This window comes from Mobula hypostoma, chromosome 2 (assembly GCF_963921235.1).
Source record: "Mobula hypostoma chromosome 2, sMobHyp1.1, whole genome shotgun sequence".
NCBI classification, from domain to species: domain Eukaryota; kingdom Metazoa; phylum Chordata; class Chondrichthyes; order Myliobatiformes; family Myliobatidae; genus Mobula; species Mobula hypostoma.
This window is the reverse complement of record NC_086098.1, coordinates 154,681,569-154,697,947: the sequence shown is the minus strand read 5'-3', so window position 1 is coordinate 154,697,947 and position 16,379 is coordinate 154,681,569. Positions and strand designations below refer to the sequence as shown.

General features: G+C 41.7%; 1 protein-coding gene across 1 annotated transcript; it reads left to right on the top strand.

Moving 5' to 3' along the window:
• The first annotated feature begins 3,385 nt into the window (after positions 1-3,385).
• On the top strand, positions 3,386-13,986 carry gp1bb (glycoprotein Ib platelet subunit beta). The gene is made up of 2 exons (XM_063040898.1): positions 3,386-3,678; positions 9,050-13,986. The coding sequence occupies exon 2, from the start codon at positions 9,059-9,061 to the stop codon at positions 9,611-9,613; it is 555 nt and encodes a 184-aa protein (XP_062896968.1). The 5' UTR covers positions 3,386-3,678; positions 9,050-9,058; the 3' UTR covers positions 9,614-13,986.
• Positions 13,987-16,379: the final 2,393 nt, after the last annotated feature.

The window sequence follows — 16,379 nt, the reverse complement described above, 5'->3', positions numbered from 1 at the left end:
GAGCACATCTACTTGACACACTGTTGCAGGTAAGTGGCATCCATCATCGGGGATATGCACCACCTACATCATGCTTTCTTCTCAGCGTTGCCTTTAAGAACAAGGTACAGGAGCCTCAGGACATACACCACAGGCTCACCAACAGTTATTACTCTTCAAACATCAGGGTGTTGAACAAAAGGGGATAACTTCACTCAACTTCACTTGCACCATCACTGGAATGTTCCCACAATCTATGGACTCAATTTCAAGAACTCTTCATCTCATATTCTTGATATTTATTGCTTATTTGCTTATTATTATTATTTATTTCTTTTTGCATTTGCACAGTTTGCTGTCTTTTGCACACTGATTGAATGCCCAAGTTGGTACCGTCTTTCATTGATTCTATTATGGTTATTATTCTATTATGAATTTATTGAGAAAATTAATCTGAGGGTTTTATATGGTGATGTACATGTACTTTTATAATAAATTTACCATGAACTTTGAGATTAGAAGCAACAATGGACCCAGCACCAATCCCTATGGCACACCACTAGTCACAGTCCTCAATTCAGAGAGGCAACCATCTGCTACTACTCTCTAGCTTCTCCGTGAAGCAATGTCTAATTCAGTTTACACCCTCATGCTGAATGTCAAGCAATTGAACCCTTTTATCTACTTCCCATGTGGGACCTTGTCAAGCACCTTGCTAAAATCCATGTAGGCAACATCCATTGCCTTGCCTTCTTCAACTTTCCTGGTAACTTCCTCGAAAAGCTCTGTGAGATTGGTTAGGCACAACCTACTATGTTGACTATCCTTAACCAGTCCCTGTCTATCCAAATACTTATATATCCAGCCTCCTAGAATACCTTCCAATAGTTTACACTCTAATGATGTCAGGCTCACCTGAAGAATATCCCGGCATATTCTTCGAGCCTTTCTTAAACAACAGACCAACACTAGCTATCCTCAAATCCTCTGGCATCTTACCCATTGTTAAATGTTTTAAAAATTTAAATATCTCTGTTAGGGCCCCTGCAATTTCTGCACTGGCCTCCCACAAGGTTGAGGGAGTATATTGTCAGGTCCTAGAGATTTAACCACCCAATTTTTCCTCAAGACAGCAAACACCTCCTACACTTTAATCTGTATATGGTCCATAACCTCACTGCTATTTTGCCTTTGTGTCTGTCTCTCAAGTAAATGTGAATGGAAAAAAATTATTTAAGATGACCCCCATCTCTTTTGGTTCCATGATGGACGACCACGCTAATGTTCAAGAGGGCCAAATTTGTCCCCTGTTATGTGTTTGCACTTAATATATCTGTAAAAGCCCTTGTGATTGTCTTTCACCATGGCTGCTAGAGCAAACGCTTGCCTTCCTTTATCCCTACTAATTTCCTTTGTAAGTGTTCTCTGCATTTCTTGTACTCAAGTACCTCATCTGTTTCTTCCTGCCTATACCTGCAACACATTTCCTCTGCATAACCAGGGCCTCAATATATTTTGATAAACAAGGTCCCCTAAACCAGTTGTCCTTGGCTTTTACTCTGACAGGAACATACAAAATTCATATTCCAAAAATTTCACTTTTGAAGGCCTCTCACTTACCAAGTACACCTTTGCCAGAAAACAACCTGTCCCAAACCACATTTGCCAAGTCCTTGCTCTACAGCTACTCCTCCTGTATTCTGTGATATGGATCTTTTGATCCTTGGGATTAACCAGCTTCAAGCTCATCAATACTGACCTTCTGTTCCATACTGTCCCTAGACTCTGGTAGGATTTCTGTGTATTCTGAGAGGACAGACTTTTTTTTTTAAAAAAAAAGTTCTTTGTCAAAAAGGATCTAGTGCTTTCCTGGCATATATGATGAATAAACTCTTCTCAGGCTTCCAGCTGGGTACAGGTATCAATTTTAACTGATGTTTCAATGACAAACTCTGCCATATCTATCAGGGATCAGAATCTATCATTTCTTATTCCTCATGTGTTTGTTTGGAAGGGGCACACATCTGCTGTCACTCATCTTCACATGCTTATAAAACATTTTACTGTCTGTTCTCAGTGTGTGCTATCAGCTTATTTTCATTTTCTGTCTTGCTTGTGTTCCTTTCTCTCGTCATCTTTTGCTGGGTTCCAAAATACTTACATTCCCCTGGCTGACTCCTATTTCTGGGTACTTCATCAGCCTCTTCCTTTAAAGTTATCTTCATGTTCTCTTGGAGGAATCATTCCACACAGGAATATTTCCCTTTTGTTTTTTTTTTGCATCATTTTGCAATTGATTAACTATTTCCTTAAATGTTATCTTTCCCTGTTCTCCACAAAATCTTAATGCATGTTCCTAAACAAGTGCAGTGAATCCCTTCTCATAACTTCATTCACCCTTTTATTAAGATCTAAAACTCCAGGTTTGGATTGAAATAAAGTACATTACTTTCAAACTCAGTGTAAATTCTACCAGGTTATAGTCACTCTTTCATAAAGATCTTTTTACAGTAATACTAATAAACTCTTTCATTGCACTAAACAAAATATGCCTTCTGATATAATTTAGCAAGCATATATTATGAGAAATCAATGAAAATAAAAACTTACACTCAGATATTGTACATGACAACGTTCACCCCAGTGGATCTCATAAAAGGTTTCCTTACAAACATCTGGGAGCTCTGCCACACCTGGGAAAGATGTTGCCTGGATGAGCCATAGGCTCAGCCGTTAACACCGTCTCATACCGTCAGGTGATATTACAGACTTCGGCATTCCTCTAGAAAGACAGGCTCAGGAGGAAATTTAAACTGACAAGGGAGGTATTAACCCTCAAAATTTATCTGTTATCTCGTGAAATCTCATTGTGTTAAACTGTGCACAGACAGGAACTTTTCTTTCTACTTTCCACCTCCACCTTTGGTCATGAGATGGAACAGTATTTTTTCAAGCTGAATATCTTTTGGAAGATGCAGTAATGACCACAAGGACTCAATGTACTCTGGATGGGGGAATCTTCAATGTCTATTAACAGAAGTTTACCGGTTTGCTGCTGTGGCTGAATTCTGAAGAATAAACCCAAGGAGCTGATTATTGACTAATACTGATGGACTAAATTCCTGTTTTATATAAGATTGTAGACAACTTACATTATTGCATAATGTGCAAAGGACCACTGACTGCGGAGGAGAAGTTCTGAGTTGGATCTGTTCATTTCTGTTCAAAGACCCATGCCGATCCCTAGATAGTCAAACGTACCTTGTCTTCCGGTCAGAGGGTGGAATTATCCGGAATGGCCGTCACGCCATGAGATATTTTAGTGTCATCTCGTGATGCTCTGAATTATTATTGGAACAAATAAGGCTTTGAATTTCCAATGACCGAGCTGATAAGCCGCAAATTGCTACCATGGATGGAGCCTGATTGGCTTTGGTGATTTTGTGCCGTCTAACACGACACAGGGTGGGGCTGTAAACCAATGAGATGTTTACTGGCTACTTCGGTCGCTTTATCAACCAGAGCAGAGTGTCCCCTCTGTGGTCGACGTGACGTTCTAACTAGCTCACACAAAACTGAAAAGAAAGAGAGTTTTTGAATCATTTGAAATATTTACATCTGTGCGGGTGTTTAATCTCGTTTTCATTTAGCCGTCATAAACCAGATTTTTCACGAGGACGCGAGCAAAGACACTGAAAGGTAATTTGGATATTGTTACGAATAACGTTTGAACAATTTAAGCTGTAGCTTTTTAATAATTACAGTCAATCTACGTGTTTGTCTTTTATTGTTTAATGTACAAGTTTAATTTCCTGTGATGTGTAAGGTGGTGTCTGAAAGGGGAAACATGTTTTACTAATATGGTTTACTAATATTCACTATGAAGAGGCAACTAAAATTTATGATAACAATAGAGCGGATGATATTCTTTACTTGGACTTTCAGAAGGCTTTTGACAAGGTACCCCACAAGAGGTTAATAACCAAATTACAAGGGTTAGGGATTCAGGGTAAGGTGTGCGAATGAGTGTAGAATTGGCTCAAAAACAGGAAACAACGAGTTAAGGTGAGAGGATCATTTTCACGCGCTAGATGTTAAAAGTGGGGTTCCGCAGGGATCACTTTTGGGGCCGCTGGGGTTTTTAATTTGCATCAACGATTTGGATAGGCACATAACAAATAAACTAGTAAAATTTGAAGATGACACAAAATTAGGGGATCGGGCTGATAATATCCACGCAACAGAATCAATACAGTTCGATCTAAACAAAATCCAGATGTGGGCAGATACATGGCTGATAAAATTTAATGTATGTAAATGTAAACTATTACATATAGGAAGTAAAAGTATTAGATATAACTATACATTGGGGGTCTTGCATTGTATGAGAAGGACCTGAGCATCCTGGTAGACTCATCACTATCAACATCTCGACAGTGCACAGAAACGATTAGGAAGGCCTACAGAATGTTGGGCTACGTAATGCGCTCATGTCCAGAGACGTTCTTCTTAAGCTGTATAATGCGTTTGAGGCCAAACCTTGAGTACTGTGTACAATTTTCGTCTCTTTATTTTGTGAGGGATGTGTAGTTCAGAGAAGGGCGACTCGACTCATTCCAGGTCCGTAGTGTATGAACTATGAAGAAAGATCTTTTGTCTAAGTAGACGTGGAAAGAGAGGAGACAGGATAGAAGTGATTTAAACTATTAAGGCGGATGCCAGTTGCTACCTCAAAATTAATCCATCAACAAGAACACGGGACCACAAAGGGAAACTGATTAAACGGAGATTTCAGACTAATATCAGGAAGCATTTCTTTACAGAGCGAGTTGTGGACACATGGAACAAATTACCTCGTTCTGTAGTTGACAGCAGAACCTTAGAGGCTTTCAAATCCAAACTCGATAGTTATTTCAACACATTATGTGTACAGGAATTTGGCAAGCTTTGTTGGGGGAAATGGCCTGTTTTTGTTAAAATCTTTATAATGTTCTAATTAAAAACTATGCTGCCTGTTCTATCCGATTATAGTCACAGTTGTGACGCAACGTTGCTCCATCCCGCACAAAAAGTGGGGTGTTCTGGTGGCCAGTTCTACTTTCTCATTCTCATTCCGACATGCCGGTCTATGGCCTCCTCTACTGCCACGAAGAGGCCACACTCAGGTTGGAGGAGCAACTCGTTATATTCCGTCTGGGTAGCCTCCAACCTGATGGCATAAACATCGATTTCTCGAACTTCCGGTAATTGCCCCCTTCCCGCTCCTCTCCTTCACTATTCCCCATTCCTGTTCCCTCTCTCCTTACCTGCCCATCACCTCCTTCTGGTGCTTGTTTCCTTTTTTCCATGCTATTATTCCTCCTTGTCCAGCCCCTTATCTCTTTCATCAATCAACTTGCCAGCTCTTTACTTCATCTCTCCCCCTTTCCCGGCACCACCTATCACCTGCCACCTTGTGCGTCTTTCTCCCTTCCCCCACCTGCTTAGTATGACTACTTCCCCCTTCCTTTCCAGTCCTGATGAAAGGTTTCGGCCTGAAACGTCGACTGCACCTCTTCCTAGAGATGCTGCCTGGCCTGCTGCGTTCACCAGCAACTTTGATGTGTGTTGCTTGAATTTCCAGCATCCGCAGAATTCCTGTTGTTTACAAGGATGGTGTGCTGCTTCCCGGGTGCTAGGGTCCAGGACGTATCGTAACGGCTGCAGGATATTCTCAAGGGGGAGGGTGAACAGCCAGAGCTCGTGGTGGACATTGGCGCAATGGCATAGGCAGAAAAAGCGAAGAGCAGGTTCTACGCAGCGAGTATATAGAACTAGGAAAGAAGCTGAAGAGAATAACCTCCAAGGTAGTAAGCTCCGGATTACTCTCTGTGCCACTGTCTAGTGCAGGTCGGAATGGGGTAACAGCACGGAAGAGTGGGTGGCTGAGGAGATGGTGCAGGGGACAGGGTTTCAAGTTGTTGGATCATTGGAACCTTTTCTGGGGAAGGAGTAACCCGCACAAGAGGGACAGCTTGCATCTGAACTGGAGGGGAACCAATATCCAGGCCTGGAGGTTTGCTGATGTTACTCGGGAGGGTTTAAAATAGTTTTGCAGGGAGCTGGGAACCAGAACCCCCTGGTCAGTAAGTGAATGAACAGACAGGAAAATATTGAAAGGCAAAATCGAAATAACAGGTCGGATAGTTTGAAGTGTGTATACTTTAATGCTAGGGGTATTATAGATAAGGGCGATGAACGGAGCATCGATCAGTACCTGAAATCCGATGTTGTAGCCATTACTGAAACCTTGTTGAGAGAGAGGCAGTAATGGGTGATTAATGTACCAGGTTTTCGACATCTTAGAAAAGATAGAGTGGGGGTGGGAGGTGGGGGGTGGAGGAGTTGCACTACTAATCAGGTCGTCTCTTACCAACTCGATTGAGTTTTTTGACAAGCTGACGAGAGAGACTGATGAGGGTAGGGCAGTTGATGTTGTCCACATGGATTTTAGTAAGGCCTTTGAGAAGGTCCCTCTTGGGAGGCTAATCCGGAAGATTAGGATACATAGGCTGCACGGCGAATTGGCTGTTGCATTCAGAACTGGCTTGCACATGGAAAGCAAGGACTTATTCGAGCTGGAGGTCTGTGATTAGAGATGTTCTGCAGGGATCTGTGCTGGAACCTCTGCTGTTTGTGATGTGTATAAGGGACCTGGATGAAAATGTGGATTGGTTTGTGAATAAGTTTGCGGATGATACTAAGACTGGTGGAGTTGTGGATAGCGTGCAAGACTGGCAAATAATATGGTGCAATATAGATCAGTTACAAGCATGGGCAGAGAAATGGCAGGTGGAGTTTAACCCAGATAAATATGAGGTGATGCACCTTGGCAGGTCAAATGCCAGGAGACAGTACACTGTTAAGGGCGAAATCCTTAAGTGTTGCTGAGGAAAGAGATCTTGGGATCCAAGTTCATAGCTCCTTGAAAGTGGCTACACTAGTCCGTAAAATGGCTTACAGAATTCTTGCTTATATTAATAGAAGCATTGAGTTCAAAAATCCAGAGCTTATGTTGCAACTTTATAAAACTCTGGTTGGGTCACTTTTGGAGTATTGCAAACAATCGATAACTTGGAACTTTTTGGCTTCCAGGGAGAGGTAGAGTAAGTCTAAATTTAATTTGAACAAGAAGTCCCTCTCTAGATGCGTTTCGTAGCAGAGTAACGAAGAAACGATACGTTGGTTACTTCATATCCCTCCCCGCACTAATCGGTCAGAAACGCTGCCGCTTTAGTTCAGCGGGCCATTCAGTTCAAGTCTCTGTGAGTCAGTAGAGCTCTTAACCACCCCCCCCCCACAGCAAAGGAGTGAGATAACTTTCCAAAGAAGCATAAAGTGGCAGCACCTAGTTTATGATTTCTCCATCGGAGCCTGGAAGACCCAGCAAGATTTATGGATAGCAACTCTGTTGATGAGTGCATTGGGAATTTAATTCACGATTTAACTTCCGTATGTTAACGTATTCTTCAAATGATGTTGGTTGGAAGCTATGTACAAACCACAGGATTTGGGATACAGGACTCCCCACGATTCTTCCACAATCTCTAAAGAAATTTGTGGACAATGAAGTGCACTGAAGCGCGTTTACCACTGAAACATGCATTTTTTAAACAGCGGAAATTCCTTTAAAAAGCAATGCATAACTTGAGAATTGGAAATTAGGAACAGGAGTAGATTAGATGCCGCAATCTTTAAAGCCTGCCCCACCATTCAGAATGGCCACGGAGGATCTGCCTTAGCTTTCAACCCTTTCTCGGTGCTCAAGCGCCATAGCTTTTAATTTCCTGACCTTTCAAAAGCCATCTCTGCTCCCGCCTCCTTAAGGACCACCAATGATGTATCTTCCAATGTTCCAGAGATTCGCAACTCCCTTAGATGAAATTTCCATCCGCCTCAGTTTTAAATTACCACTTCATTTGCTGTATCGGTATCCCTTCGTTCAGACTCTTCCACTGGCGGAAACACCTCAGTATCTATCCGGTCATGCATCTTAGAGTTTGTTTTGGTTCTTCTACAAAGCGTACAGATCCAGTTTCTTTAGTCTGTTAGGATAGGATAGTCCTCTCACTCCAAGTCTCTAGAGATGCTACTCGAAAGATAACACTAGACAAACGAGTCAACAAACAATCGAAAAGGAGCGAAACGGGGTTCTTTAAGGTGCACCATGGAGGCTAGATTGGGTCCAGTTTAACACTTCATCCGAAAAGTGGAATCTTTGACAGTATAGCATTCCCGCTGTAGCGCAGTAAGCGATCGTCATAGGCCCCAGCATGCAGTCACATCCCGTCAGTACTACTGCTGTGATAGCCCAAAGATGTCCCAGACCCTGCACTAAATCCACCGGTCCTACACCTAAGTTTGAAATGCACTTGAAACGGTTAAGCGCTCAATTCAATTTCTGCCTACAAAACAAAAATGCGGGGGAGGAACTTACCGGATGATACAGCATCGTCGGAGGGGAATGAACCGTCGACAACCTTCATCTGGACTGAAAGAGGAGCCATTGCAGTATAAAGAGGTGAAGGGAAGGGGCCGATCAAGCGTTAGCAAGAAGCGGGTCGATCCAGGTGAGGAGGGGTGATAGGCCGACGGAGAGGGGAGTGCAAAGAGGCCGGGAGGCGCTAGGCGAAGGCAACAAAGGGCTGCGAGTGATGGAGTCTGACAAGAAAGAAAGGAGAGCATGAAGCGAAATAAGGGAGGTGGTGAGGAACGGTGAAGGGTGGGGACCCAGTGGGAGGAGGATGTGAGTGGTGGGCAGATGGAGTGTGTGGAGGAAGGGAAAGACACTGCATGATAGGGAGTAGAGGCAGAGCAGATGTCGCGGGAAATGAGTACGGGAAGAGTGAGCAAAGGGATGGAGGGGGCGTAGTTTACCTGAAATTGCTCCAGATTTAAACATCTGCAGTCCCGTGTATTCCCACATGCGTGATTCTACCGGGTCCTGATGCGGGCACTTCTCACCAACAGCAACTCTATCTATCCTTGCTTAATTTCTAGGACAACTTATATTCCGTTTCTCCCTCCTCAGGTTATTACGATGAGGTGGCAAGAAACGTTCCTTGTATTTCTTTCCATGCTTCGTGTGGCGGTTTTCCAGTGCCCGGAAACTTGCAGCTGCTCCGGGACATTTGTGGACTGCAGCGGCCAGGAACTGGACATCAGCACGGTCCCCAAGCGCTTTATGGGCACCATCACCGAAATTAAACTGAGCAACAACAAGCTCTCCGCCATCCCCAACGGCCTCTTCGACTCTCTGCATCACCTCCGGTCTGTGTCGTTGGACAATAACCCATGGGCATGCGATTGTGATATTTTATACCTGAGATCTTGGCTTCTTAAACAAGAAGATCGTTCTCAGTATAAGCATTTAACGTGTTCCTCGCCCACTGAGCTTCAGAACAGGCGGATATTGTATCTAACCGAGGATGAAGTCATCTCCGCCTGCAATGACTGGTACTGTGACGCTGTTCTGATATGTCAGATCGCATTGTTCATCTTCATCGGCATCCAGGCCATTCTCCTGATATTTGTTATAATATATCTGAGGAGATTTGAGACTGTTTCGGAAGAAGCTATTCGATCGACAAAATAAAATCCTGTCCATTCGGGCTAGCATTGACCATTTATCTGATACCCACTCATTTGTTGGAACTCCCGCATGTTCCCTATCTGTGTTCTTGAAAGTGCCACGGAAAAAAAAGTAGTCTCCTGTTTTATTCCGGTGATGCTGAGATACCGCGTTGCTATTCTACAATGTCTTTCCAAGAAACGCTTGCGGAAATTTTAAACATATGTCACCATAGATATTGGAGCCTGGAATTGTGGCACTCTCTGGTGTTATCATTGAAAATTTTTACTGATTGATGTTGACAAATGTTTCCCTGTGAAATTATGTAATTATCACAAATTATTTAGGATTATTTGCTTTCAATAACTCGATGGTTAAGGAGGGGTTGAGTAGAAGTTGGGACGATTGATACAAAGTGCATGAAGATACAGTCTTGTAATTACAAATGGTCCGTCTGCAAAAGAAAGAAATGTCGATGACTCTCCAAGCAACGCTCCATTGCGGGAACGAATGTCATTGACAAAACTACTAAAGCAATGTTAAATAACATTTTGTATCAAAGCAGATTTAATACTGATATTTCTTAAGGTTATTTTAATTCTGGAGATTGAAGTTTATCTATCGAAATGCACACTATAATCTTGGACAACAACTTTTTTTTCTGTGTTTAACTCAATCACAATACTGAAATCACGATGTAAGAAGAAAATGCTGGAAATTCTCAGTAGGCCTGGAAATATCTATGGAGAGTAGCCGAAGTTTGATTGAAGTCATCGACTTGACCGATTATCTCTTTTTCGCCCTTCAGATGTTACCCGACCCATAGAGTGTTTGTAACCTTTGTTTTAGTTCAGCTATCCAACATCTGCATTATTTTGATTTTGTACTTAAAGATGAAATTGTACATCATTTTGTAATAACTGTATCGTTTACTATGGAAATATTGTAATTGTAGTCTGAGGAATTTGATTAACGTGGTTTATTTTATTGATTTACCATGAAGGTGAGTACCAGGAAACTGAACATTATACAAATCAACCCCATTCGTCATGATCCGCTTTTATTTCTTACACTGTATATTAGAGGAAGTCGGCCTGTGTCCTTCTAGCTAAAATCAATAATTCTGGCAATGATGGCGACTAAATTTGCAGTGGGGCAGACTTTTCATGTTCCTGTACACCTTACAAAGTCATTCCTATTAAGTTATGTTGAATCGCTCTGGGTATAGCGGGATAGGGACACCGTCGTCACTATTTCTTTTTCCTTTCAGAAATTTAGAAATGTCTTAGAAATTCAATTTTTTTCGTTCATTTTTTAAACTAATATAATCTTGCCCCGTTTGTTAGTTAATTGGGAGATTCGCTCTCCATTTTAATGAAAACCGCTCTACAGCGTTTCTGCTGGCTAGAGAAGGAAAATCTCTTTCAATGCGACTCGTATCGGCGGTTATTCGTCACTTTTTTTCTTTGACTCCAGCTTCCGTATTAAACCCACTTACCAAATGTAAAGATTCTGCAACTAACTCAAAACACTTGGTTCAAATCAACTCAGAATCCAGCGTAATTGTACTCTCCTTATTCCTGGCCGGAGAAGAAAGAAGGTAGGTTAGTTGATTCGGCGATACTGTCTTTACAGTTGTGCCCGGAGCCATAGTCAATCACTGGGACATAATATTTCCTGGGACGAGTTATTTCCTCGCACCCGGGTTAAGAACTCCGACATAAGAATGGGCTGCATTAATGTAACACAAAGTTCTGACGTATACATACACTCATCCAGACGAACAGCAGAACTAGTCTGCTCTCTCTCCAATAGCTCTTTCTTATCAGTCTTATGTGTTTCAAGGCCATTCTTTACAATACCTGGAGGTATGCTAACGTATCGAATGGATTTTTTTGTATGTATTTTGCAATTTACAGGCAAAATCGACTAACAGGAATCTGTAAAAACGAAACCTGTTCGTTACCAGGGCACGACCTGTAAAGGGAAGATGAAGCCCTCAAGTAACGACTTGATCTAACACCTTCATCATAATGCGCAGTTATCTGACCTCATCATAATAATACCTATATCTACATCGAAGTATCTATTACTGCAACACGCTTAGTGTGTTTTTTAAAATCTACATTGGACTATCACTCCTCACAGCAGATCCCATTGTGTGTATATCTTTCCCTATACATACCTCTCATCCTCACATTTCCAATCACCACAGTCATTCATTTTCTGATGTCATGCTTTCCCTTGCGATCGCCATTCTTACATTCTCTCAGTTAATCCATTTAAGTTATGCCTCCTTTCCTTTCTCCATAACAAGGAAAGAGAACGCTATGTGAATATGAAGTAAGCGGCATGTGACTGATCATTTATATAATGATAACCCATAAATATTCCTCTTTTAGCAGTTATATCTACCACAACACCTTCTCCTATCCGGTGAAATGGGATTTTGATAGTAGGGGCGGCACTGTAGCGTAATGGTTAGTGCAGGTGACACGGGTTCAATTCCCGCCGCTGCCTGTAATGAGCTTGTACGTTCACCCCATGACCGGGTTCCTCTGGGTACTCAAGTTTCACCGCACAGTCCAAAGACGTACTGGTTGGTAGGTTGATTGGTAGGGTTAACTGGACGTTGTAAATTGTTTCGTGGGTAGTTTAGGATCAAATCGGAGGATTGCTGGGCAGCGCGGCTAAAGGCCCGGAAGGGCCCATTCTGATTCCCATTCTGATATGTCCACACATTTTAATTCCACGTCCTATTCCCATTCTGGTATGTCTACCCACGGCCTCCTCGACTGTAAAGATGAAGCCACACGCAGGTTGGAGGAACAACACCTTATATTCCGTCTGGGTAGCCTCCAACCTGATGGCATGAACATTGACTTCTCAAACTTCCGCTAATGCCCCACCTCCCCCTCGTACCCCATCCGTTATTTATTTATATACACACATTCTTTCTCTCTCTCTCCTTTTTCTCCCTCTGTCCCTCTCACTATATACCTTACCCATCCTCTGGGTTTTACCCCCCCTCCCCCTTGTCTTTCTCCCTAGGCCTCCTGTCCCATGATCCTCTCATATCCCTTTTGCCAATCACCTGTCCAGCTCTTGGCTCCATCCCTCCCCCTCCTGTCTTCTCCTATCATTTTGGATCTCCCCCTCCCCCTCCCACTTTCAAATCTCTTACTAGCTCTTCTTTCAGTTAGTCCTGACGAAGGGTCTCAGCCCGAAACATCGACTGTGCCTCTTCCTACAGATGCTGCCTGGCCTGCTGCGTTCACCAGCAACTTTGCTGTGTGTTGCCGGAAGGGCCTATTCCGCTTTCAATACACAATATCAATAAACAATGTATCCCATTAACAATAAACAAAGAGTAAGGTGGTGGGTACTCTTAAGAGTACAGACAGATAAGAAAAACGGAGTCAAGATGAAATAAAGAGCAGATAATTAAAAATGCTAGAAAAAATTAAACATGTAGTAGGAGAAACAGTCAGCGTCATCAGAATGAGCCGCGAAATGTACGTGAAACCAGGAGAAATTCCCTGATGGAGTGAAGATAATGAAGATAAGTGGCAGGACCTGCGCTTATTTCACAGGATTAACTCTGAGCTGTCAGAATCTGGTGTAGCCAATATGTATTATGTAACTTATCCAACAAGCCTGAGTTTGCAGACACAAATACTTATAGTGTTCTTTATTCTAACGTTAAAGCACTTTATATTCTCGAGATAAGCGTTGTTCCTTGAGTCTGCGCTTGTTCATATTGTGACAGTGCTCTGACTTGCCGGGGAATCAAATATGAAAGCATTCTCAAACAATTGCACACATACTTTTGTGCAGTTGGAACGTATTTCTGTCCTAGTGGTAGACGGAGTGAATGTTTATGGTGGAACAGTTGTTCCAATAAATTTTTAAAAAATTACTTGAATGCCGTCATTCTTCGTAAGCGTTGTTAGAACGGTATCCATCCAATTAACGCATCGTGTGGTGATAGAAAGGTTTTTTGATCTCCCTTTGGAATAAAGCATCCCTCTGCCAATTTCCAGCTTGATGGAATAGTACCTTTGGCCCAGACCTTTTCTCATGATTATCTCTTAAAAATTTGTCGTGCAGCTTCCTTCGAAGCTTTATCTCCTTTACTTACCTTAGGAACACGTTGCTTTCGAGTATCTTTTAAAATCGCATGAAACAAATCACTAATTACTTTATAAATATGGTTTATAGAAGAGATTTTTTCACTCAAATTAATCTTTGTTAGTACTTAAAGAATTAGTTACCTTTTCACCCGGGAAGTTATAAAGATTAAGGGAAATATTAACGAACACTTGGTAACTGGATGTAAAAAAACTAGGTATTGTCTTTTTCTAAAAGAGTCGATAAATGGCAGATTTCACTCCATAAATACCTTCCGTACAGGTAGAACTTAGTTTCTTTTCTGAAGCTAAATCTACTATTGCCCCACATACCACTGCAAAAATCAGCGGCGTCTTCCCATTGTACGTTGGTAATGGTTAAATGCATCTGATTCCTCGATGAGTCCACGCTCTGACCCCTCTGAGTTATGTGGGTGTGCGGCCACGCAGTAGCTGAAATGCTCCTGTGCACGTAGCCTTTGTTGCTGCATAGCTGAAATGTTCTTTTATTAAATGTTAATATAATTTAAAATTATGCTAATATAATCTTGAAATCTCTGTTAGTATACAGTATTTGTAAAATGTGAGCACGAGCTACCCCGAGGAAAAGCTCAGAGACGAGTCGAGGGGCCATGGTCGGTTACATTCCTCGCTGATTAAGGTGTCGATGTAGATTGAAACAACGAAGCAAATGTGGAGGAGAGCGAGCGTTTCGTGTCCTTGCCGTCGGAGAGGCCGCTGGGTCGCGATACTCTCGGATGTGTTATCGAAATTCTGAGAGTTATGGATTGGACTGTAGTATAAACTACCGTGCCATGAAAAAGTTTGGGCACCCCTGGTCAAAATTTCTGTTACTGTGAATAGCTGAGTAAAAGATGAAATGATTTCCAAATGGAATAAAGTTAAAGATGACACATTTCTTTAATATTTTAAGCAAGAAAACTTTCTTATTTCCATCTTTTACAGTTTCAAAGTAACAAAAAAGGAAAAGGGCCAGAAGCAAAAGTTTGGGCACCCTGCATGGCAGTACTTAGTAACACCCCCTTTGGCAAGTATCACAGCTTGTAAACACTTTTTGTAGCCAGCTAAGAGTCTTTCAATTCTTGTTTGGGGGATTTTCTCCCATTCTTCCTTGCAAAAGACTTCTAGTTCTGTAAGTTTCTTGGGCCGTCTTGCATGCACTGCTCTTTTGAGGTCTATCCACAGATTTTCGATGATGTTTAGGTCAGGGGACTATGAGGGCCAAAGCAAAATCTTCAGCTTGCGCCTCTTGAGGTAGTCCATTGTGGATTTTGAGGTGTGTTTAGGTTCATTATCCTGTTGTAGAGCCATCCTCTTTTCATCTTCAGCTTTTTTTACAGTCAGTGTGATGTTTGCTTCCAGAATTTGCTGGTATTTAATTGAATTTATTCTTCCCTGTACCAGTAAATGTTCCCCGTGCCACTGGCTGCAACACAAGCCCAAAGCATGATCGATCCACCCATGCTTAACAGTTGGAGAGGGTTTTTTTCATGAAATTCTGCACCCTTTTTTCTCCAAACATACCTTTGCTCATTGTGGCCAAAAAGTTCTATTTTAACTGCATCAGTCCACAGGACTTGTTTCCAAAATGCATCAGGCTTGTTTAGATGTTCCTTTGAATCTTTTGAATAGAACATTTTGGCCACAATGAGCGGGGCGGTGAGTGGGTGGGTGTGGATTGATGTCTTTCTTTCAACTACTTACATGGTTTTCTGTATTCTATGGCTATCTAGAAAAGAGACAAATTTCAGAGTTGTATTTTGCATACAATACTTCGATAATAAAATGAACCCTTGAACCTTTGAAACACTCTGTAATTGATTGTGTTAATGAACATAATCTATAATTTTCTAAATAATAAGCATAGCACAACCTTTACATCTTACAGCTTAAATTACATTTAGTGTTTCAAGTTATAACACTTACAAATTGTAACAATAAATACAGAATGGAAGTCAGTAGCTGATTGTTACCATCTAGTCAAAACACTTAACTTTTATCATTGTGCCTGTCTGTTGTTTTGACTGCCTAAAATTGTTTACTTGTGTTGTGGGTTGTGATTAAGATTTTTTTTATGTGAAAAATTCTTATTCTGACTTTTTTGGTAAGTGATCCTTCAAAAAAGAAATCACAATCTAATAAGAATAATTTAAATTGAAATATTAGAACAAGAAAGATTCGTTTCTATAGAACAGTTGCATAACTGATTAGTTTATTAAACATAGAAACATAGAAAATTTACAGCACAATACAGGCCATTCGGCCCACAATGCTGTGCCGAAAATGTACTTACTTTAGAAATTACTAGGGGTACCCATAGCCCACTGTTTTTCTAAGCTCCATGTACCTATCCAAAAGACTCTTAAAAGACCCTAACGTATCCGCGTCCACCACCGTCACCGGCAGCCCATTCCACACACTCACCACTCTCTGCGTAAAAAAACTTACCCCTGACATCTCCTCTGTACCTACTTCCAAGCACCTTAAAACCATGCCCTCTCATGATAGCCATTTCAGCTCTGGGAAAAAAGCCTCTGAATATCCACACGATCAATGCCTCTCATCATCTTATACCCCTCTATCAGTTCACCTCTCATCCTCTGCCGCTGCAAGGAGAAAAGGCCGAGTTCACTTAACCT